This window comes from Pyxicephalus adspersus, chromosome 11, assembly GCF_032062135.1.
Source record: "Pyxicephalus adspersus chromosome 11, UCB_Pads_2.0, whole genome shotgun sequence".
In the NCBI taxonomy this organism is placed as follows: Eukaryota; Metazoa; Chordata; class Amphibia; order Anura; family Pyxicephalidae; genus Pyxicephalus; species Pyxicephalus adspersus.
This window is the reverse complement of record NC_092868.1, coordinates 2,211,884-2,235,417: the sequence shown is the minus strand read 5'-3', so window position 1 is coordinate 2,235,417 and position 23,534 is coordinate 2,211,884. Positions and strand designations below refer to the sequence as shown.

At 39.2% G+C, this 23,534-nt stretch overlaps 1 protein-coding gene across 1 annotated transcript in view; it reads left to right on the top strand.

Annotated features, from left to right (window-relative positions):
* LOC140341185 (immunoglobulin superfamily member 21-like) overlaps positions 1 to 23,534 on the top strand; it is a 158,747-nt gene that overhangs the window by 66,674 nt on the left and 68,539 nt on the right. The window contains exon 2 of the mRNA XM_072426739.1: positions 2,042 to 2,154. Coding sequence (XP_072282840.1) covers positions 2,042 to 2,154 — 113 coding nt within the window. The remainder of the gene's footprint in view (positions 1 to 2,041; positions 2,155 to 23,534) is intronic.

Below are 23,534 nucleotides of genomic sequence, written 5' to 3'. Positions count from 1 at the left end.
TACGGCCATGAAGTCACCAGAAAAATATTTTAATACATGCCATCATTTTTTCTTTCTGGAGCAGTTTCATGACACCAGGAAAAGTTTACATTATATAGACGGGAGCTGCCTCTGTAGCCACCTACACACCAGCACCGCGTGATAATAACAGCACTGGCAAATCTCAAACTTATCCACAAGCTGTAACTCTTTTTATATTACATTTTTGTCTTCGTTTATGTTGAGCAAAAGCTCATGTCTGTATCATTCGAGGTCTGTAACCTTTCAAGCAAGAAGTTCATCTCCGGGAGTTTTAGCTGCCTGAAGCTCTATTGACCGAAGTGCATAGCCCCCTGAAGACCTAGCCATGCACAGTTGTGTTATAAATTGGTTTTATGGACTCTTTTTTTCATAAGACCTCTGTACTAAGAGTTATGGGTCTCACAAGCAAGGCTGTCTGTGTGTTAAACTCATTTTCCGGGAGATAGGTAACCAAGTGGCTGTTTCTGAAAATGGTCAGTTGTGTCTGTGCTGGGAAAAAACATCTATAACTAACCTTACTCATCCAATTTTTTATGTGATTCTCAGTCTTTAAGGGGCATTACAGCCCAAACACCTTTTATAGTGTTGTCCATGTTCCCAAAAAGATTTCATCAGTGAAGCTAGGTGATCCAGCAAACCTGGAATGGATTTCTTAAACGTAATTTCCTATTTGTAAGAAAATGTTTTCATACCTGGACTAGGTCCATTCCAGGTTAGCTGAATCACCCAGCTTCACTGATGAAAGTCTATCCTCTCCAGCCTTGGGAATATTTATTAAATCAGGCCCAATGTATCTGCAGGTGCTCGCTTTTCTAGCATGACAACATTTGCTTATGTTAGCTGAAACACTGTTCTTTTTATTGCAATGCAATGGACTACAAGAATTCATGCCAATGCACAGCGCACTGCCATGTTCCATCTTAATAGCTGCGCTAAAATGTTAGGTGAGCTGCCACTGGAATCCATAGGACAATGAATTTACACGATGTGCCCGGTGCAGGAAGAGAATACCCGATCAAGGTTTCTGCCCTGGGACACTTGTACCTCGGTAGTCTGAGAACTGATATTTGTGATATTTATATGCTGTGACCCCTTTCCAACACATAATCTAATTTAGCAGATTTCTGTGTGATGTCTGTTCTGGTGTCAGTTGAAACACATTTCAGACGTCGTGCTGCACTGGTGGTTTAGAAGGATCTTTGCACTTGAATTCTGTATGATAAATGCATTTTGATCATATCATAGGAGGTTTGTGATCCCGAAGAAGCAACTTTTACTGTGAAACGCATTGAGAACAACTGATTCTCCTCAAGATGCATTTGTTAACTCCTAGATTGTAAGCTCTTCGGGGCAGAGTCCTCTCCTCCACCTCCTGTGTGAAATTGTGATGATAGGTGTGGCAGTAGTAACAGTTTTTTGAAGGTATTAGTACTAACAGATTAACATTAGATATACATCCACCTTAGACAGATGGTTTCAGATATTATACTATTACAGCTTTTGATACGATAAAGTATTGCAATACTGTATATACAGTTTTCTCATGTGATAAGTGAACTCCATGATGTCCTAAAAAGTCCTACTGTTTTTTTTTCCTGTTGTACGATATGATTTGGGGATGTGGGCAAAAACATTGCAAGCAGAGCACTATTTCTCGAGTTTAAACATTAGAATAAAAATGGTGATTGTGCCACTGTGTTTTATTTACATTACTTTAGACCGCTCTGGATTAGAGGGGAGAAGATCTGTATCTTGAGCCCGATCCCCTAAATTCCTATATAACATATACCAACATTGCTATACACAGCTAATGTTGACCATTCATTCATCTTTAAACCAACCTTTATGTATTGAGATAGAACAGAATGAATCTTTTAAACTTGTCCTAACATGGAGTAAGTGCAGCATTTAAATCCCCACATTTGCATGTTATAAAATTAGAATGATTAGGAAAAATGCAAAGTGCAAAAATGAAATTCTTGTTGTCTTATTCTCCTTTATTTGCTTTTGTCCCTTTTAGGATATTTAACGGTCACCATCGAGCCTCTTCCTCCTGTGGTAGTGGGAGACGCAGTGACCCTAAAATGCAACTTCAGGACCGATGGCAGGATGCGGGAGATCGTATGGTACCGGGTAAGGAGTTTTATCTTTGGTGGACCAAAGTGTCAATATTTTCTCTGTTTATTTGTGTGTTTCTCCGGTGTTTTCCTGCCCACGCATTCTCATGCTGAAACTCTTTCCAGAAGTGAACAACAGAAATTATTTTGTGAATGCTTGTCATATGGTAAAAGTATAAAGATGTTAAAGGCCAACTTCTTTCACAGAACTGACAGAACTGATATTCCAGTTTTGTCACTACGCTACACTTTATATTACTTCTCTACAAATATATATAAAATCACTGCTCTCTACATACTACATATATTATGTCAGCAATGATGGTATTCTTGACGATGGTATTTTAACTGTACTTTAAAATAATAATTTTATTAATTATTACTTTAAAATAAAATACCATAGTCCACTGCTCCCCCCACTTATTATATATATATATATATATATATATATATATATATATATCTGGGATGCACCCAATAATAATATTGACTTATTTCAGCCTATGGTGTCCTTGGCTCTGATCCTCTTACTGTCACACTGCTGGGCTGGTCCTGGGTTCCATAGACCTTTTTGGAGATTAGTGATGATATGTTTGCCAATTTATGCCAAAGAGAAGCATCACCGCTTAACAGATAGAAGCTAAATATAACATTCAGATTATTTACATTTTTGTTCAGCCTTTACACATGCTATATACACAGCTTAATCAGATATGGAGGAGTCATGTTAGCTGGTGATTCTCTTAGTATCTAGGCCGGTCTGTTATATTACAGCTGAGTTCCAATGACCCCTGGCACCATGCCCACCTGTCCTCCTATACCGCCTCATTGAGTGGGCCCTAGTAAGATTAGATTAACCCATTTTCCCAAATCTCTTCCGGAATTCATAAATCCTCTTCCAGTGAGTGTTTTCCCAGCGTAGAAGAAACTGGCCATGTTATATATAAAGAACGCTATATCTGTATTCTATACCAAATATATATTTGGTATATAAAGGAGAAGGTCCCTAGAGTACCAGGCACATGGTTATAAAGAATATAGTAAATAGGTGATACTAATTTATATTAGCACAAGCTAATCTGCCTGACATTACAAAATTATGATGAGCCTGACGGCAAACCACAGGAGATCGCACTTTGAAACAGGAAATACGCAAGTGTATTATTTACAAAAGCGCTGTAATGTGTCGCATTCTTTTATTTTTTAATATAGAAATAAATTGTCAAAGGTAGATTGTAGAGGATGGAAATTATGTGCACAAGTAATACAATGACTATCAAGCTAAATACAGATTTGTATTTTATTTTAAGGTTATAGTGTTATAATGTTTTAAAGTAACTCTGGTAATACCAGCAAAGACCAAATTCAGTATATAATTTCATTTTTGTTATTTTTCATGCCTTTATTTATTCTCTACATTTACATGGGAAGGTTGTGATAAACCTATAACGCTACTTGGGGTGCTACTTACAGCAATAGGCTTTTACTCATATTTTTGTACTTTAAGGCCATTTGTCTTTGCCATTTAAATTGATGAGAGTGGAGTAACTACATATGTACTGGGGAAGAGAGGTTAAATGGCGACCAAAATCAAGAGATTCGTTCCTGTACATTAAAAAAGTCAGTATACTAAACTAGGTCTCTGCAGTTGGTGATCTTAAATCCAGAAAGTATGGCATTTTGTCCCCATGGTGCCGTTCAATGCGTTTTGATGCTCTGGGCTCACAAGAAGTAGATGGCACGGGGGTAATTTATTCTAGAAGAGAACCAGTGGTCAGCAGTGGGTGAGGACGTGAAGGGAGATTGAGCTTCAGTTCATTGCACTCATTTTATTGTATTAATGAAATTTCCCCATCAGGTTACAGATTGGAACAAAACTATATATATTAAAAACCTAACCTAAGCCTCATTTTAAGTCACCTAAATATATTCCAGGTGCATTAGAACAAATATGTGTTTAATATCTTATAATTAATTTTTTCAAAGTAGCTACAGACTGAGTAGAAAAGCCTGTCAGTATGCTGCAGTTTGGGATCCTTTGTGTGGAAGCAGTGGTCCCTCTGCAGAGGTATAATATGCCCGCTTTTGAGTCATACCTACAAAGGTCACACCCCTTTCTCATTGGAGGGATCTGACTGAACAGTGGGTGTATTGGGCCCCTGTAGAGAGACCACTGTTAGGTCACATAGAGCAAAAGATATCGCTGTTCAGCCACGTCTGATTTATAAGAAAAGGATACTGGTAAGCTGCGTACACACGTGCAATTTTTGTCGTTGGAAAGGATCTTTCACGATCCTTTCCAACGACAAAGGACTACACGATGCATGAACGGTGCTGTACATACAGCACCGTTCTGCTCTATGGAGAGGGAAGGGGGAGAGCGACGGAGCGGCACCCTGTTGCACGCTCTCCCCCTTCCCTTGCATTAGGATCGGTCATCGTTCGTGGATCCGCCAGGATGGATCCACGGACGATGAACGACGCCGACTGTACACACGCCAGATTCTCGCCTGATATCTGGCCGATGCTGATTATCGGGCGAGAAAAATCTGATGTGTGTACGCAGCTTAAGATTTCTTACATCTTTTGCTTTATTGCACCAGAAATGTATTCAAGTTAAACTAAAAGTTCAGTTTGGGCTTTAAATCCTTTTATTTACAAAATACATGTTAGTCCTTATTAGTGTTCCTGTTAGTTATACAGCTGCACGGGGAGAGGTTTGGGTTGTTTTTAGATGCCGCCGCTTGCGGTGTCCAAGCTTGGAGAAGAGCCATGATGGCAGCAATAAATTCCCACTACTAAAACATTTAAAAAGTTATTGTGTGTGTAAGTGAGATTTATTTGTGAAGGAGGCATTCATCATCTAATAAAGCCTTTAATGTGGCCCAGTAACAGTAATCGGGTTCCTTAAAACACTTCCCTTAAATACACTGAACGTCGTCTGGGAAAAGCCGCCATAAAAAACATACGGGCCGACCGTTTAATACCGTGCCGCCTTCTTGTCTGAAGTTTAACTTGTATAATGTGACAGAAGATACAGAATAACTACATACTTTTCAGTTCTTTGGGTGGGGTGCACTGTTTGAACAAGGCAAGGCATCAGGTGATAACACAAAAGGCAAAAAGTACAATAACCCAGATTTACTGTTCATAGGTGGAAAAGTTAATGGCTGGCTCCAGCCGAACAGCTAATGAAGCTAAAATAATGATTATATCCTTGTGAAACCTCAGCTACTCTGGTAAATAGTGGTATAAGATAAGGAATGTCACAATTCTTCATGGTTTAGTGTTCCATTCCACTGTGCCCCTAGATAAAGTGAACTGAACTTAAAGTTCTATTCTAGAAAGATTTGGGGCTACCCCCACACTGCAAAGGTTACATGCTGCTTTGGGTCCATGGGACAAGTGAAAAGAACTTTTACAAACTTGCTCCATATGTTCCTCCATACTTGCCATCCTTGGGTTCTGGATGATCCTCTGGGTCCCCACTTGTAATACAGAGCTGCTGGTCTACATTGTAGGAGATGACATCCAAGTCTGTAGGAGAAGAGGAAACGACTTGTACAAAGAAGGAGAAAGGGAATAAATAAAAGTGCTTTTGACATTCCTCCTGGACAAACAGAGCTTTTGACCCCTTTAATGTGTTGGTTGTCCCATTGCAAAGATAATTTCTATATTTTCCTGAAGTTAGCCTTCTCCAATGTTATAGCTGAACTGTACTGTGTAAAGGTATTGCACATCTAATGGAAACAATATTTTATATATATCACTACCTGCAACCTTCCACATTTTTCTTTACCAGCTCTGACATCTTTACCTATCCCCACCATTGTCCCTCTTACTTGGTCACACCAAAATCAATGAACACGAAGTTTAGTTTAGTTTTGTTTTTTTACTAAAATATTGGTGCAACATTTGAAATGTTTTCAACAAATGGTAGAAATCCATATGGGTGTAAATTGAAATGGACAGGTAATTAAAACATGTAATACATAAAGGGATTTATACCAGTTTTATGTGTTACATGTTTATAAAGTGTATTAAAGACTTTCCTAGAGAGAAAAGACTTATTACCCCTTTTACCACCACCCATCTCCCCAGTCTTTAAAGCAAACTTTGAAGGTCTTCCCCCTCCCTCTTCCTTAAAGGCTGCAAAAAAAGAACCTGTAGGGCAGGGGTGGCAAACTCTCTGGCCCGGGGGACAAATCTGGCCCCCAGAGGAATCCTAAATAAGAACTGCAGCTGGCCTGCCACTGCATTGAAATAGCGCTGATAACTACAATTCCCTGTATCACTCGCATCTATAGACCGGTGGGCTCTTTGCCTATGCGTGGCCCCGCATTGGACTGTTTTATAGACGCAAATAATGCTGGGAATTTTAGTAGCAGCGCTATTTCAATGAAGAGGGAGTTTCAGCGGAGGGCCACTCATAAGATATAGCTCCGCATTGGCCGCGTCTTGCATTTCCAGCTCTCCCCCTCAGCTGTACTTTTCCTTGCAACTCCAAGGCATGGACTTGAATAGTTGGATTTTCATAGAAGAATATTGTTATTATTATTGTTAGCCTGTGCAAAAAGGTTACCATTGACATAGAAGGCTACAAATAGAGAAAGAGGCAGAAGATTTTTTCTTAAATAAAAAAAAAAATGATGCCTCTTTCTCTATATAAGCTTGTTCCAGATTGAATGTGAAGCAAAACCTCTTTGTTTCCATATGAAAAGGGTTTTTATCTAATGAGAAGGAAAAATTTCCTCATTTTTTCAATAAATGTTAAGGTTGGCCCGAGACTTTGTCTAAGTTTTTAATTTTGGCCCTCTGTGTATTTGAGTTTGACACCCCTGCCGTAGGGGGAAAAAATCGAGAGATAATGTAATTGTCTTGCCCTGCCTTCCTAATTTATTTGCTGTAACATCTTGGCTACTAGATCCATGGAATTTGAAGCAGCCCAAATCTCACCAGAACATGTTGCAGCACTACATCGGACTGTCTTCATGTGAGATCTAAGCCAGTCAATGTTCTCCTAAAATGTCACCCAAAAAATTCTGTTGCATTTTAGTTTTCAGTTTATAACAATCAGAAATGTCCTACCATGACTGCCAGCTTGCTTGCATGAATTTCAGGTTGATCCAAACCAGTCTTTCTGGACCTTTTTAACATGGGGGAATTAGGATCCACATATATAGGACCACATATTGGACCCTGGGGGAAGTAGGATCACATGTTATTAGCCCCTATATATTATTTGCCCCTTCCACTTAAGACCTGCATAGCTTCTGTGGGTGAGTTCCAGGACTGGGGTTCTTCACATCTTTGTACAGAGAACTACATATTAAATGTGTTATGCAATTAAAATTTTTAATTTTACATTAATGTGAAAGAATAACCGCTTAGAGGTAATTTAATTACTCGTGCTGTGCCTTATGTAAATGTTAACAATGCCTTTTATTATAAAGGGTAACATCAAACAACCAGATTAATAAACCGCAGGATGCACAACAATGTGTTTTGAATATTTTGTTCTTTATTTTACCATCTGATGACCTTCAGTATGTTCTTATTTCTCCATACTCCCTTGTCTTGCTGATGTCTGGGAGAACGGATAGATTTACTTCAGTGCTGCGTACTATTGTGATCTTTACCTTATGTCTACATCGTGTCATTTATCCCCTCTGTATGTCTGCGGTAACCCTGGAAATAATGTGCAGCAAGAGGTCACGGGAAGTATTGTGGTGCTGCAATAATATCACTGCAAAGTACAGGACAGCTCCATTACTACATGCATTGAGCAGCATTGCTTCACTCATTTCCATCGCACAAACGACAATTAACTAAGTTTTGTATTGTCACTGTTTGCTGTTAAAATACAAAAATCAGGTTGGCAGATTTTTATCGCTTGTGTTAGGTACAAAAAGGTAACTCACATACGCAAAGCATCTCTTGCAAAACCAAACCACAGTGTCAGACCTGTAGCACTTGCATGGAAAGCTAAAGGAAAAATAATGCACATCATTTATTATATTTTAATAATCTGAGCACATTGCGCTAGCTAATAAATTATGGAAAAATAAGTAGCCGCAACGCAAGATATGTATTTTTCCCATCTTTCAAATCCATTGTAAAAAATGTGAATTCATCATGCAGTACAATACATGTTAATATAAGGCTATACAATGCACTGATTGTAACCGACAAAGCTCCATTTTTGCTATTTATAGCCAAGCGACGTACAATAATACGGATTCTATATGGCTCTGTATTTGCCGGCTCTGGGTCCTGCCTGCAATTGTAATGCTTCAGTTATGTCCGAAATAAAATATTAATGATACAGAACACAGATTAAAGCAATGTCTTTATTTGTGCTTGCTGAATTATTTACCCAGAATCCCATTGTGCCTCCTCTCTCGCTTACACATCCATCCCGAAAACACACTTCCTTTCTCTTAGCAATTTAGATAAAATCATTTTTTTTTCCTGGCCAGTAATCTCTCCAGCGCTCCCCAAATAATCCTCTTGCCGGAGTCCACAGCTCTAATCTCTCAATCCCACATCCTCGCTGTATTAATATTTTTAGCGTGCTATATTCTAGCGGCTGGTAGATTTCAGCTGGGACAGGCTTTGTTTTACATGGAGATAATTTGGAGTGAGCGGTTTTAATGAATCTATTTGTTGGCTGTCTGCGGCCTGGCACGTCTCAATATGTATGGTTTCTGCCTACGTACAAATAGAAGAGTTTCTTTCTGCTATTCACAGCTCCTGGGTCTTTCCTGGACCTGGGTCATGGGCTGTTTATAGTTGCCCTTTAGGCCACATTTTATCGTCTCTTTTCCATTCTCACCATCTTTTGTAGCTACATCGTTTCTATTATTACCATATATAACACAAAAAGCATAAAGAATCTGTAATCGATGGAAAATTATTTTTTTTCCTTATGTTTCCATATGCATATGTAAATTAAAGTCATTGGACCTGATTTATTAAAGCTCCCCAAGGCTGGAGAGCCTTCCAGGTTTGCTGGATCACCCAGTTTCACTGATGAAAGTGTATCCTCTCCAGCCTTGCAGAGCTTTAATAAATCAGGACCATTGAGACAAGGTACAGCTTTAACTGGAAAAACTGCTGCATCAGTGTGTATGCTGAAACAAATGCAACCCATTACCCTCTCACTCCTCAACTTTTTCTTTAAATTGAAGATCTGCTTATAATTTGCTTTTTTTACTTCATCAACATGCTAATAACCTTATCATCACTAAGTCTCCATGCTTCTTCAGATCAGGCAGATCACGGCTGGTGGGAGGAGCAGCAGGGTACCATATATAGCTAAGTCAAATGAAGAGGAAAGAAACGAAGGGGTTTTGGCCTTGATTTCAAAAGATAATTATGTATTGTTCATTGGATTCTACACAATTTATGCAACAATGGAAATTAATTTTTTACCCTGCCCATTAAAAGCATGGGCTGGAGTTCACACACTATACATAGATCCACTTAGCCTTTTAATATTGAACAGTTGAGTTCTTATTAACCCGACGCATTTCGCCACTGTGGGCTTCCTCAGGGGTATGTAGCGTAGACTTTGTCGGTCTAAAAAATAGGTGTGGTACAGTACCAGAATATTTATTTGTCATTAAATATACATCATATAATATAAATAAAAAAAAATGATTTTCCATTGTTGCATAAATGGTGTATGAATCCAATGAACAATACATAATTATCTTTTGAAATCAAGGCCAAAACCCCGTCCTTTCTTTCCTCCATTTGACTCAGTAAGACTTTAGGGGTTGCCACCTTTATGCTTGCTTATCTAGATAGCAGCTGAGGGAATCCTTTCTCATTTGTATTTCCCATACATAGCTACCTGAAGCATGCAGCGGGCTGGAGTTTAGAAGGAGTCATGCAAATATCACATTTTTTTTGGTGGGTTTAGACATTCTGAAAAAGTCAAAATTCCTAGACGATTGTATATCAGTGCAAATCTTCCTAGAATATGCTAAGCCTCTATGATTAAAAAAATGAAATCCAATTAAAAAATAGTTGGCCCAGGCTAATGCATGATTGAAAACATTTGCCAACTAATAGCAAATGATTTTTTAAAAAAGTCCATTCCAGGTTTGCAGGATCATACAGGTTCTTCCATTATAGTTTACCTTCTCCAGGCTTGGAGAGAATTATTAAATCAGGTCCAATGTGAGATGTTCACGGTGTGCAGTGAAATCACAGTAAGCAATTTGTAGTACAGGAGAGAGGAGTAGTGGACTGAAGAGAAGGCATGGGTTCAGCATCATCAGGCTCTTTGCAGCACCGTCCTGGCAAAGCTTTTAGAAACAGACATGAAAGATTTTAGTTGGATTGCCAGTGAGGGCTGAGCCAGCTGACTGCAGGTGGAATGGCTGAAATTGCTCCGGTCTATGTAAACTATTTGCTAAGAGAGAGTAAGCCTTGTTTCCATAGGTGTAAAATGTATTTAGTTGTGCCTGAACCTCAAACAGCTTACCACCCAGCTACTTGGAACGGGGAGTGACCAACTTTTCCCAGATATTGGTGTATTCCACCTCCACGGGGCAAAGTTGTTCAGTGTGTTGCCTTTTAATTTGCCCCAAACCACTGCTTTGCCGGAACCTCTTCCTGGCAATGTGCACTCCAGGGATGGCTATATAGCACTTTAGGATTTCCTGTTTGTCCTCAGTAATCTATGCCTGCATATTGTGTGTAAAAACAACAATTTGTAGCCTGCATTGGAAGACTTTGTGTCTAGGAGGCAATGCTGGAGATCATTTGGGAGCGTTGTCACCCTATAACTGCAAGTGCCTGAATAGGAACTATCAAAGCAATGATCATCGGGGATTATTTTAATGAAAGTTGCAGATTAAGCAAAGCTTGAAAATACTGTTGTGTTACATAATCACAACTAGGTTTACTACCAATTACCAAGCAGCTCCTCGACGATCACTAAGCAATTTAAACCTAGAATTTCAAAATCTTAACACCTGTAGCATTAACAGAATAATTTAATATTTTCAGTATAAAATGATAGAAATTAAGTGCCTATCAATATAAAATGCTCCCAATCCCCAAATGGAGGAAAGTTAATGATTGGAAGTTTTCCCCAACAGTCTATTGTTTACCTTCCATTAGCCAACCAATAGGAGCAGCTCCATGCAATCTGCATGCACCTGAGATATTGGAATATCTGAAAAGAAAAACTAAACAATCCTTTGTTAGTCACATTGTTTCACACAACAGGTGACTGATACAGCACTATGAGTACATTAAAACTGCTTTGTACCCTTCTTCAGTCTCCTGGAGCCTTCCACAGTACAGTATTTCTCCCGATCTGAATCCAGTCCAGAAAGCTGGCAGAGTGAATTAAGCTTATTTATAGGCATTTTAAAGCCCAGAGCCTTCTAATTCAGCTGCTTTTATTCAAAGGCTGCAACGCCGCTGTAGACAGAAGCCGAAGACAATGAGCAAAGAGCAAACAAAGGCTTTACTTATTTATGTTTTGTTAGCAGAAGCAAAGAGGCCTCACAATAACACAAGCATTGCAGATTACATTTAATTAATACTCATAACAAAGTATGTTACTTATTTTACTATCCTACAGAGGGTCAAATCAAAGTGACAGGATACAAGATTTAATTAACGGGCTCCTGCATTGATTAGCTGACATCCTATGCATCTCTCTATTCTACAAATGCAACTTTATCCTTCACTGGCAACCAAAGCTCCTTCTGTGTCTGTAGGATAAATTTAAAGTGGACCTACTGAAACAATTAATATTTCCTATCTTATAGGGAACATCCATAAAGGTTAATTATGCAAATTTGTATTACATTTCTCTTAAATATACAAAAACAAAGACATTCCCCAACCTGTTCCCCAATCTCTGTTCTGTAACCTTATGTATCTACTTTGTTAGATTGATGCTCATGGTTATCCTTGTTGGAGAGGGAACTGTACCTAAGGACATGTAGTGCAAGGACATCCCTGCTCCCACCTAATCCATTCTGTTGATCTTTGACTATTCTACTTTTTCTTCTTCCTCATGGCCATTATCCTTCTAGTCATTGGGGGAAGAAGGAGGGCAACTTTAATATGAAGAAGCAAAGCGCTGCTGCTTTACCAAGATAGCTGCCTCCACGCAAACAAAAGGAATTTCAACTCCATTGTAAGGAATAGATCAGCTGTATGTAGCCTTCTAGTAATAGTGATTAGTTCTTGACCTTTGTTTTTTTTTTTCTATGTGCAAGCTTCCCCAATAGAGGACCCTAGAATGGGCTATAATACCCCTATTTCAGACGTCCCCTCTCTTTTCTGGCTTTGTAGAAACCACAACCATCTCTTTAAACTTTCCAAGCTATAAATAACTTTTTAGTGCATCATAATGGGAACAAAACGTGTTCTAGACTGCCCCATCATTTAGATATTCCTTGTTGGGATATGTGCGATGTATACAGTGTGTAGTCTTTGCTACGGACTTTTGGTTAAAAGTCACAATTTGCGTATCTGTTACAGCAAGATTTGTACTGTTACAAAGTTGTTGGTGGGAAATGACTATTTGGCAGTAGGTTATAAGGATAGGAGGGGTTCATATCCACCAGCCGATACACACAGGTTATAAAGGTGCTGCTATATATACTTTATTCAGTGAAGGTTTACTTCACTTTCACGCATACCTGACTCATGGTAATTCACGTAACATGCATTGCTGCACTGTGGTTCCATTCATTTTGACCTTTTTGTTAGGCAGTATACTTATGTTGTAGCATTCTGTATTGCACAGTAGCAAACAGAAGGTCATGTACAAATGTGGCCAAGTTCGGGTCCATTGACGGATAATTCATTTTAGTGGGTTCACAGTGAATGTGCAGTAAAAATACATGTCAGGCGAGCAATTATGCACAACTGGATACAACCTCTTCCACCTAATTTGGAACAAGTCATCTCTTCCCTGAAGACCTTGTTTCATAGAGAGATGTTGGATGCTAAACTGCAAGGCGATGACTCCATAACTCGCTTCTGGCAGCATTGGTATAACTTTTGGATTTATGCCTTTACGGACTCGGACAGTAATTCGATTCTCGAATTGTTCCAATATTCAACATGGTATATCACTAGTAGTCTGGCTGATTATGTGATTGCTTGTTGTCAACTAAAATATTATGAGTGTTCCCCTTTCCTTCCCCCTGTGTGTTATGTTCCCCCTATTGGATACAGTTTTTTGGTTGTATGTCTATAAATAAAAATCAATAAAAACAGTTTAAAAAAAAAATGCATGTCAACTTGATTAGTCGTTAAAAATATAGATAGCTGGTATTATATGCAAATATATTTATTTCTACATATCCAGTCCGTGTTCCATTGGGGAGATTTCCTTTTTACTTTCTGTTCTGTTGACTCCACAAGAAGTGAGGGGCAATTTTGGATTTTCTCATTACTTTCCCGCTTTTACTGACACCATTTACTAGATTTAATTTAGAAGGTGAATCACTTCAGCAGGGACACGGTTGCTAACTCTTCCCTACGCCATCCATCACTAAGAAACTAGTTTGGATTTTAGATACCCTTTACCCTATTTGAAAATGTTGACATTTACTGATAATTATATGTTGGTATCTCAGAGTATAAGCTTTTACAATTGAGAACACATTGGTCTTCATTTTAAAGTTGTTTTTTTAATATGAACCATCAGTGGTTATTTGAAGGGAGGGAAAATGTAATTATGATATACAGCAGAATGTCAGTTTCTTCCCTCTTTTTTATGCTATTTTTGGTTGTGTTGCATATATTAGTAAAGTAATGTAAAATGTTGTTACATGATTGAAAATGTGTATGGGTGTTGGGGAGGATGTCTTTTTGGCTGAATTTTTGGTGCTAAAGTTTGTTGCTTTTTGCCATCTTTGTAAGCTTGTAGACACTTAGGGTCCCATGGGCCCCCTCTTCTGGCCCTGGTGGCCTTTTGATCCTTGGGGAATTTTGTTTGAAGGAGCTGCGCTGCATCACATTAATAAATTGAATAGAGTACAGCAATGTCACATTAACAATTTCATGTCACTTTTGCACCAGCGTGCCCAATGGAGCGTTGTAACATCACTTTAACAAATTAAATAGAGCATACCGCCGGTGCTTTAACAAATTGAATGAAAGATAGTGACATTGCCGTTGCAAATAGATAGAGGATTGCACGCTTCTGGATTTCGCCTGAAAGCTGTGCAGTTTGTCTCCAAAACGATGAGCTAGAAAATATGTATATGGTTGGTGTGGAGATTGCAGATTATATGGAAATGATGCTAACTTGAAAATCAGAGGGACTCCATTTTTCACAATGGAAAAAAAACGCAAAGGGCGTTGTCACTGCATTGCAAATCTGCTTCAAAGAAGGTCCAAGCAAACGCGTCAGTAACTACCTAATCTGTGTGCACATTTATAGGAGAACTGCAAGACTTTTGTGCAAAATAAAAAGTAATAATAATAATAAAAATAAAATAATGTCACAAAAAAACATTCCAAAGTCTTCAAGTTTCCCTCTCTGACAGATGCTAAACTTTTGGCTTTATGTGGTAGTGGTAAAAAGGGGTTGGAGAATGAAATTGGTTATGGAAGAGCTGTGTCACACTAATACACAAGGTGTCACCAGCTTAGGAAGTGAGGACACAAGAAGTAAAAACCCGACGGGGAATTGGATGTTCCCCTCTATCCGGAATAAGGTAAGTGAACATCTTTTGGCTATAACTTTATTGCATCTTGACTTATTTTTGACTTATATTTTACACTTTCTTAGTAAGCCATCAGCTTGGGTGATATTTAAGTATGAACGGCACACCAGTAATATATTTTTATGCCATGGCAAGGAGGTTTGTCCTTTCCTGAGACCCCCGTTGTGTGTAATGTGGGCCTTGTCTTTATTGTACAGTGAATCATCTCCCTTTGTATAATAATGAGATGTGTTTATGATGTTTTCCTGTAGTCATTATAGTAATTTGCAGGCATTTATTTTTCTTTTCTCACACTGAATCAAACTGTGTTAAATAGAATTGTTCATATGGGCTCTTTATAATTGTCGCTGCGTTGTGTTTGGTCAGTTGTCTGTTTCTGTGAAGCGCTTTAGTTTGCGGAGCCGCTGGAGATGGTACAATCCCACTGCGGCGCTGTTTAAAGTAGAAATCTTTTTCTTGAAGTATATATATAACTAAAACTTTTTTTATTTAAAGTACATGTAAAACTATATTCTCTTTGCAATCACATCTGCCAGTAGCATCGCCCCCTGTTGCAGGCTAACAATGCTAAACTACTTCATTATAGTTATTGAACCACTTGTAACAAAAAATGAGGATTTTTAAGGCATCTCGACACAAACATATATAAACTTATGTACATGCACACATATGAAGGATCAGTTACATTAAATGTGCAGCTTAACTTTCCAAGAGGTTAAACAAAAGGCTGTCCAATATTATAGTACCCAACGCGTTTCGCTGCAATATATTCTGCTTCTTCAGGAATGTAACAAACGCTTAGGAGCCATATTTATATACCACTAAAACAAAACATATTATACAGTTACTTCCTTGCAGTTAGCAGCAGCCTTATTAGCTTGCACAGGTTGCTTCTTCTAATGAACCCAATAGACAGCACAAAAGCCGACTGAAGGAGCGCACAGTCCAGGGTGACAACGCTCAATGCAAAACCCTGCAAAAAAAATGGCTTTACACAGTTAGAAGCTCAACTCCAGCTTCATCTGTACCAACGATCAATCACAAATATTTAGACCAGTGAGTGATGTTGCTAGATTGTTACTGCTACCCCTGTGTAGTTTACACCAGAGTATCAGAGTAATCTGTTCCATCTGTTCAATCACAGCAATTATTTTGCAAATCTAGTTCCACAATTGAACTTCACCTTTCTTGCTTTAGCCCTTCAGACCATTCTAGAAATGGAAAATAAGGGCGACAAAATAATTTTCTGTTAATCCATGACTGTATATAGTTTACCAGGGCTTGTTCACACCAGTGGTGCGAAGAGGTGCATTTACCACTTTACCATTTGCATGGCATTTTGTCCTAGCGGCATTTGTTCAAGCAGTGGCTTCAATAGACAACCACCTACCAGATGCTGCAAGTAGGGTCCTGGAAACACGGGCGCCGGTGAGATCTACCGCTAATGCCTGTCATTGCACATCATTCTTGTGGAATGGGGTAGCTGCAGATGGGTGATTGGTAAGGCGCTACAAGGCTTTGTAATCTCCTACTAACCGTAAAGGAACCCTTATTTTCCAGGTTGAAAAATGACATTGAAGCAAATATATTAGACAGAAGAAAATGTGTAAAATGAAAATGAATTTCATTAAAATTGGTGATATTTTTTATCACGTTATTCTGAAATAGCACTTTAAAGGTCAATCATTTGGGACTTTGTCGCACAGTGGACCGATTATCACTATTCCTGCTGTGGTCGCATTTCCCTCATCCTCTCCATTCCCGGCTCCGGGGATATCTGGTCCAGTGACTGCACACAACGCAGGGAATGCACAATATAACAACGTCTGTCGTACTTGAGGGTTACCATGGCGACTTCTCTTAAACCCTGTCCGCTGTTCTGATTTTCTAGGAGTAAAGGTCGCTGTTTTACTCAGCTTATCAGCGGTGTCCAGGGGAGCCGGAGCAGATGCAGGGGTTGACCGCCGCATGCCACCTGACCGCGCAGAGAAAAGGGCAGCCCTGTCATACAAACATGGGGTGCTAAATCAAAAATCTACATAATTAAATCCAATCTCCAGGGTCTTTGTAATGTGCTGGAAGATCCATTGTCTCCATTCTAACCTGACATTACTTAACCTTGGGATTTTGTTTTTTAATCTCAGAAATACAAAAAGATGGACGTTTGGAAATGTTACAAAATGATACTGAAAGGTAAATGAAGAATTTGGATTTTCCAGAATCAAATCCTCTAAACTGCCCCTTTACAATGTAAATTGTATTGCGTGTGCAAATCTAGGGACATTACACACCAGAAGCCAGTTTGTTATGGTCACCTGACCCGCTCTTACATGTCTGTATCTGTGACAGCTAGTCTGCAATGCTACGTCCAACAATCATGAGGGAATAATTCAGTTTTTTTCTCTGTATTTTAATGACTGTTGTTCCCAAGGCTGAAAAGTGAGGGAAAATCCAAAATCTAAACCTACCTCCTTCTTACTGGGACAGATAAATAAGGGTGAAACCGTTTATAAAAAAATTGTCTCTCTTGGATAAAATGCTGTTGTAGATTATTTGTGTGCTGCTTGCAGAACCTAAGACCTGGGCATTTGGTTTTCTTGTTGTTCCCAAAGTGGAAATAAAGTCTCACTTTTAACATGGTGATGATGGGCCAGATGTAAGTAGAAAAGAAGGAAGATGGCGGTGCCCTCCGATGGAACAGGTATAGGTGAGTAATTGCAGGTTTAGTTCCATATTACGGGAGTTCCAGTTGTCCTTCCTTTCCAGTAGTGAACCTGTAACTTGTCTTGGCTTTTCTTTATGTGACTAACCCTGGAGGAAGCCTAGAACAGCTTTTTCTCCAGAAAGGTTGACTATTTCAGTCCTTGTGTCACAATTTATCCATCCCAGCAAGACTGCAAGCCTACACGAATTCACAATTTCGCTACGAGTCTACTTTAATATTTCAGTCATTTTAAACTCATATCATTATATTGCAATAATTGAATGAGATTGCATAAAAAATGTTATTGTACTTTGGTTTTATTATTCCACCCGTCTTACCGTACAGCTGTCTATTCCGTCACCGTCTTGTCTGAGGGAAGATGCAGCTGTCAACAAGCGGTGGAAAGTGTTCATTTGCTGGAGTTGTTACAATTAATGGATTTGCCAATGAAATTGTTCTTCTTCAGAAGAAATTGCTGAATACACGGTCTGCGAATGAGTAAGAAGCGCGAGGTACCATGCCCACCCCATCCCACTTAATGCTGTTGGAGGACTAGAAAAAGAAATGAAAACTAGGTCCTTGTTCTGATAAGAGCTTCTGTAATTTGTGTATAAGCCTCTTCGACGCTGCAGGGACCAGAAAAAATTTAAAAGAATTTGTCCATAGGCGTAAATCTGCAGTCACTGCTGACCATTGCGTTGTCACCCTATAAAAGGAAGTACCAGATCTTTATAAGGAAATCACCATGAAATATTTTAATAGAAGCTGCAACATTAGAAATATTGATAATGTTTGAAATCCCAGAACATGTTAAGCTTTTATAGGACTTAGATTAATAGGTTTAAAAGGCTTCAACAGTGTAGACTCTGCCACAGGTTTAAAGATTTTGTGGACAGGACCATCAAGTCGCTGCTTGACCGAGCCTGCTGCCTGGAGTAGCCCTTTAAAGTCCGAGGTTTATCCAAACCAGTCAAGCAAATCCTTGTGGAAGGTCATATTGGGGGCACAGTATTTACGTCTAATCTCGCACCTTGAAAAGATCAGGAATTATTGTTGGCAGTCGTTGTCCATCATCGGAGTTCAGGCTCTGAGTAAATGGCGTTTAACGAAGGGCACAGTGATTGAGTGATGTTGTTGAGTGACTTTGCTGCAATCTCTCAATATATTTCTTTTTTTTTTCTTTCTGTTAAATGCGGCTTGAACAGAAAAACTCCACTCAGCACAATTTGCATCTAAAATAGTCACAGAACACGAGGGCAGTGTGGGGAAAAGATGCAACCTTTAATATATATTAAAAAAAGCCATTAGCATTTATGGTGCCCTCGTGGCTCCTACTGCCTGATGCAGGAGCATAAATATGAATTTTACTTTTATTGTGCAGCCACTTCTTTGCAGTTGTCCTAAATTATGCATTATAGAGAATCCAGGATACTATCGTGTGGCTTTGTAATGGCTGTGCTAGGTGGACAGAATATTTGCTGGGAACATCTCAACCCTGGAGCTCGGCAGACCTTTACCACTGTTTGTATATCAATCAGCATGATGGCAACCCTACAGAACTTTGTAGGTGGACTTTTTATTTACATTTTAAAGGCAGAAAATGCAGGGATATGTTTGGCTGATCTAAAAAGGGTTACGGGTTATGTAGATAAAAATCTGATGTCAGGACAGTCACGCATTACTACAAATATATGCAAAAATTATATAGACACCCAACATCAGTCTTTGCTGGACAAACCCTTAGAAAAATGACATTACCCCAACCATGATACCCCCTTATTCTCTTTTGCTGTTATAACAATCTTTACTCTTCTGGGAAAGCTTTCTACAAGAGTTTGGAGTATGCCTGTTTGAGTATGCCCAAATTTGACCCTATTCAACCAGGGACCAACAGACTACACAAAATACTTTCTTAAATGTGTTCTTTATGGCAGCATTCAGCCTGCTAATACTACTGATAATGCTCTTCATAATAATAAATATATCTAAAGTACCCTTTAAGGGTCTAATGACTGCATTTTTAGAAGTCTTGAAGAAGGGGAGGATTCGTTCCCAAAATGCATTTGCTTGCCTGACTCATTTGTTGTTGGGATTTCACTGCTTCCTTAAAGCGGAACCGAACCCCAAGTTACTAACCTGTTGTTCCCTCTCAGGTGCCGCCATCTTCTTCTTTTTTCACATCCTCGTTGCGATCTTTGGCCATCCTAATCTTCGTCATTTTGGCCAGACCAGCTTGACATACCTATTCAATTCTTCCCAAACCAGATGAGGAAGCCAGAAATGCCGGATATCCTATCAACCAAAGCTGACGCCGCACATGCGCAGTTCAGCTCTTTGCCAAAAACCCGGAGCTATCAGGCAGGTAGGAGGGATTTTTGCAGGAAAGACCTCACATGTCTGATCATGTATTCTTAAAACTGCAAATTTAGTTCCACTTTAACACACTTGAACCTGGACATGAGCAGCCTCCCCAAGGCTAGGCAACGAATGAACAAGCCATTTTTATTATCAGATATAAAACAGCGCCTGCTAAATTTGTTCCAATTTTGAAACATGTCAGTCTTTGTAAAGTCCAAATCATGCTACGTATCTATTTTTTATGTCAGTCCAAATTCCATGACGTGATTTTGTTTAGGGATCCCTAGCCCTGGTAGTGGCTTTTCATATTGTGCTATGCTCAGTCTTGGAATACTAAAGCTCATTTGACTGTTAAAATGAATTGACAGAATGTTGCTATTCTTTAATATTTGCAGTTAAAAAGCCTAGACCTGAATATTTAAACCCAGAGACAAATAAGAATGAGCCTAGCAGTGTTTATTTGCTTGCACTTATTCTTGCTCACACACCACGCTCACCTTTTGCAAACATGAGAGAGGTAGCGTAGATGAATTATACATGCTGACTGGCCGGAGTCTGGTGCGCTGTTTGGTATTCCCGGTCAGATCCCAGCCCAATTATATCCAAATTCCTTACCTACTCACTCCAGGATTTCTACCTTCTTCATTGATGATATAGACTGAACTGAACGCTTCAGTCAGAGTATTGTTTTATTTTCTATATTATCTAACAGATCTGTATTTATGTATTGGCAATCATTATACAATTCTCCATCTTTTTACCTTGAATGTGCTCTTTGTCATATGGTAATACTCCTCTTGCTCTTTTTTTTAATGTAACGAATGATGTGCATAAATCCAACCCAATTCTCCTTTCTGTTATTCTGGGCGAGAACAATTATTATGTGCTGTCTGTATTGTCCCGCAGCAACCAGACCCAAATATTCAAATCTGACTGTGGATTACAACCCGAGAGCCAACAAGTGGTACCATGTACTACCTATACACACACAATCTGTATTTAAGGACATTGTATCTGTATTTAATTAACATTGTTTATCCAGGGAACATCTGATTTCCTCACAGAATTGGGAAAGATTTTTTCCCCCTGTTGGATCCCTCTGGATCAACTGTGCATATATGGTTTTATCTGGGATACGCTGGTTTGTACTTTATTTGCTTAGTGGTTGAACTTGATGAAGGTGTTTCTTTTTTTCAACATGGCAAACTATGTAAGTTGTATATTCAGGGTGTAAAAAATGATGTTCTTATTCTATGTTTATAGGCAGTACATTATTATTGATGTTCAAATGACAGACAAATATAATGTGTATGAGGATATGACCCATAAGAGCTTACAATCTAATAGTACGGCTTTCCTGATTGGTTCTCCACCATGTATAGATGTCATCATTACATATTCTTTCCTGAATTTACTAGCATTGGTTGATGCTTTACCCACAGTAGACATCTCTGACCCTTCACAATGTCTTCTCTGAAAAGTTCACCCGCCCCATCATATTGGGGTTGAATTACTAAAGGATGTAAAGCTGTTCAGTTTGCAAAATTAATAATTAGTTTGCAAGAGCTAATTTATTTAACTTGGTTAAGAGGCTGAAAATTCACTTGGAAAAAACACCCAATCACATGCAAGAAAATGTAAAAAAAAATGTGATATTTGCTTGTTTGTGCATACATGGCTGAAGTCAGCAGAGCTTCACATCATTCACTTATCCCATCATTCACTTATCCCATCATTCACTTATCCCATCATTCACTTATCCCTTGCAAAGGAAACTCTAGCCTAGTCTAAACTCCTTTAATAAATCAGCAATCAGTGTTCACACAATGCTCTCTAACCGCACCCATCATTCCCAAATCTTGTTTTTATTCTGCCCCCCTACACCATCCACACTGTTTTCATCATCCAGTCTGTAACTTTTCCTTCCTATAAATTCTCTCCTTTCTCCCTTTAATCCCCTAGCAATAATCGGTTTTCATTCTGCATTCTGTCCCCCATGTTCAGGGTCAGCTCATGCAGTACTCCTCCACCTACCCACAATCATCTTCTTTCCCTCCTAAACATGATCAGCACCATCTATGTTTCCATCAGTCTATGGCCACACACATTCCATAACTTGTCCATCATCAGGTTCCACTGTCTCCTCTTTTCCTTCAGTCCGTAATTCTCCATTTCTCTTCCCCATGCATGATTATCATTTGCTGTCAGTTGTCCCTTTTCTTTCCCTGCCACCCCCTGCAACAATCAGCTATCACTTTGTCTCGTTTATACCTCTTAAGTTAATGGCCACTTGTCCTTCTGCCTCTTCAAGACACCTAAGTCTAGGTCCACCATTCTAACACCCGGCCTCCTCCTCCTCTCTGCTCCAATTCTTATGCTTAGCTCATCAATCTTTCATTATCTACCTACTAAACCTCCAGTCTTGCCCCATGAGCTTACACTCTTCCCCCATTGTGTGGCTTGGTAGCAAAGCATACTATTGTGTAAATAATCATTTAGAGTTCCCAAGCCATTCAGATAACTGTGTGCCAGCAAATGTGTGCCTGCTCACAATTATTTACAACATTGGTTACCCCTGGTCTTACATGTACATACATTTTATATTCAGGCATGTATACATTACCCATCCAGATGTAATTATAGCTTGTTGTTCTTTGCAGTATTTTGTTATTTATGGTGCCTGTCTCGCTGTGCAAGCCTAACTGTGCTTAGCGCTCTCATTACTCTTCATTTACAGGCCTTTTTTTGGTTACATATGTATTAGAGCGTCACAGTATAATTTAACCTGTTCAATCAGGAAAGGTCACTAATATAATCTCAAGATGATTTTATTTTATTTTTTTTGCCTGTCAGAAAAACAAAAACATTTGACAGTCCTCTGTAATGTGTCACTGCTTAAATAAATGTTGGTTAACTGTGTCGGCGCCGCAGGCGGGCTGGGCTTGTGTGCTGCGTCCGGGGCTCCCAGCGGAGGGGCTTAGAAAGGTTTTCACATGGTTTCCCAAGTCTGTGCTTTCTCTAGCTCATTTTCTCCGCTTTCAGCGATCAGGACGTGATGGGAATTAAGACGACATTTCATATATTAAAAGACTTTCTGCAGCAGAATTGTGTGAAAGCCAATGCAAGAATAATACTCGGCGCGTAGGTTAGAGAGGAGAAATACACTGCTGGAGGGGGATACATACAGAATCGTAACCTTAAAGAAGAATGCCGCTAAACACTATTCGCATCAAAGCTGGCTGCCTAACCCCATTGCAGTTCCATAAATAAACACTATTTCCAAGAGAAAGTGTTTATTACAATTCCAGAAAAATAAATCGGTCTTAAATGATAAGCCCTCTTTTAAAGAACATTGTCCATGAGAGTGCTAACTGGTAATAGAAGCTCCTTACCATTTTTGCCATTGGTGCCCTAACCATTTAGATTTTTTTTTTTTTTTTTAACCTAAAGTGGGGCTGACGTTTAAAATGTGTGGCCAGGCAGGACTTTATTGCAGATAGACAGGCCATATCCTTTCTGCAAGAAGCGTTTCTACCTGTCTGATCACTCGCTTCATCTGACGTAGATACCCGGGGTTACCCCTCACATCCTGGGTTCCCTATGCTTGCTGGGACTGAG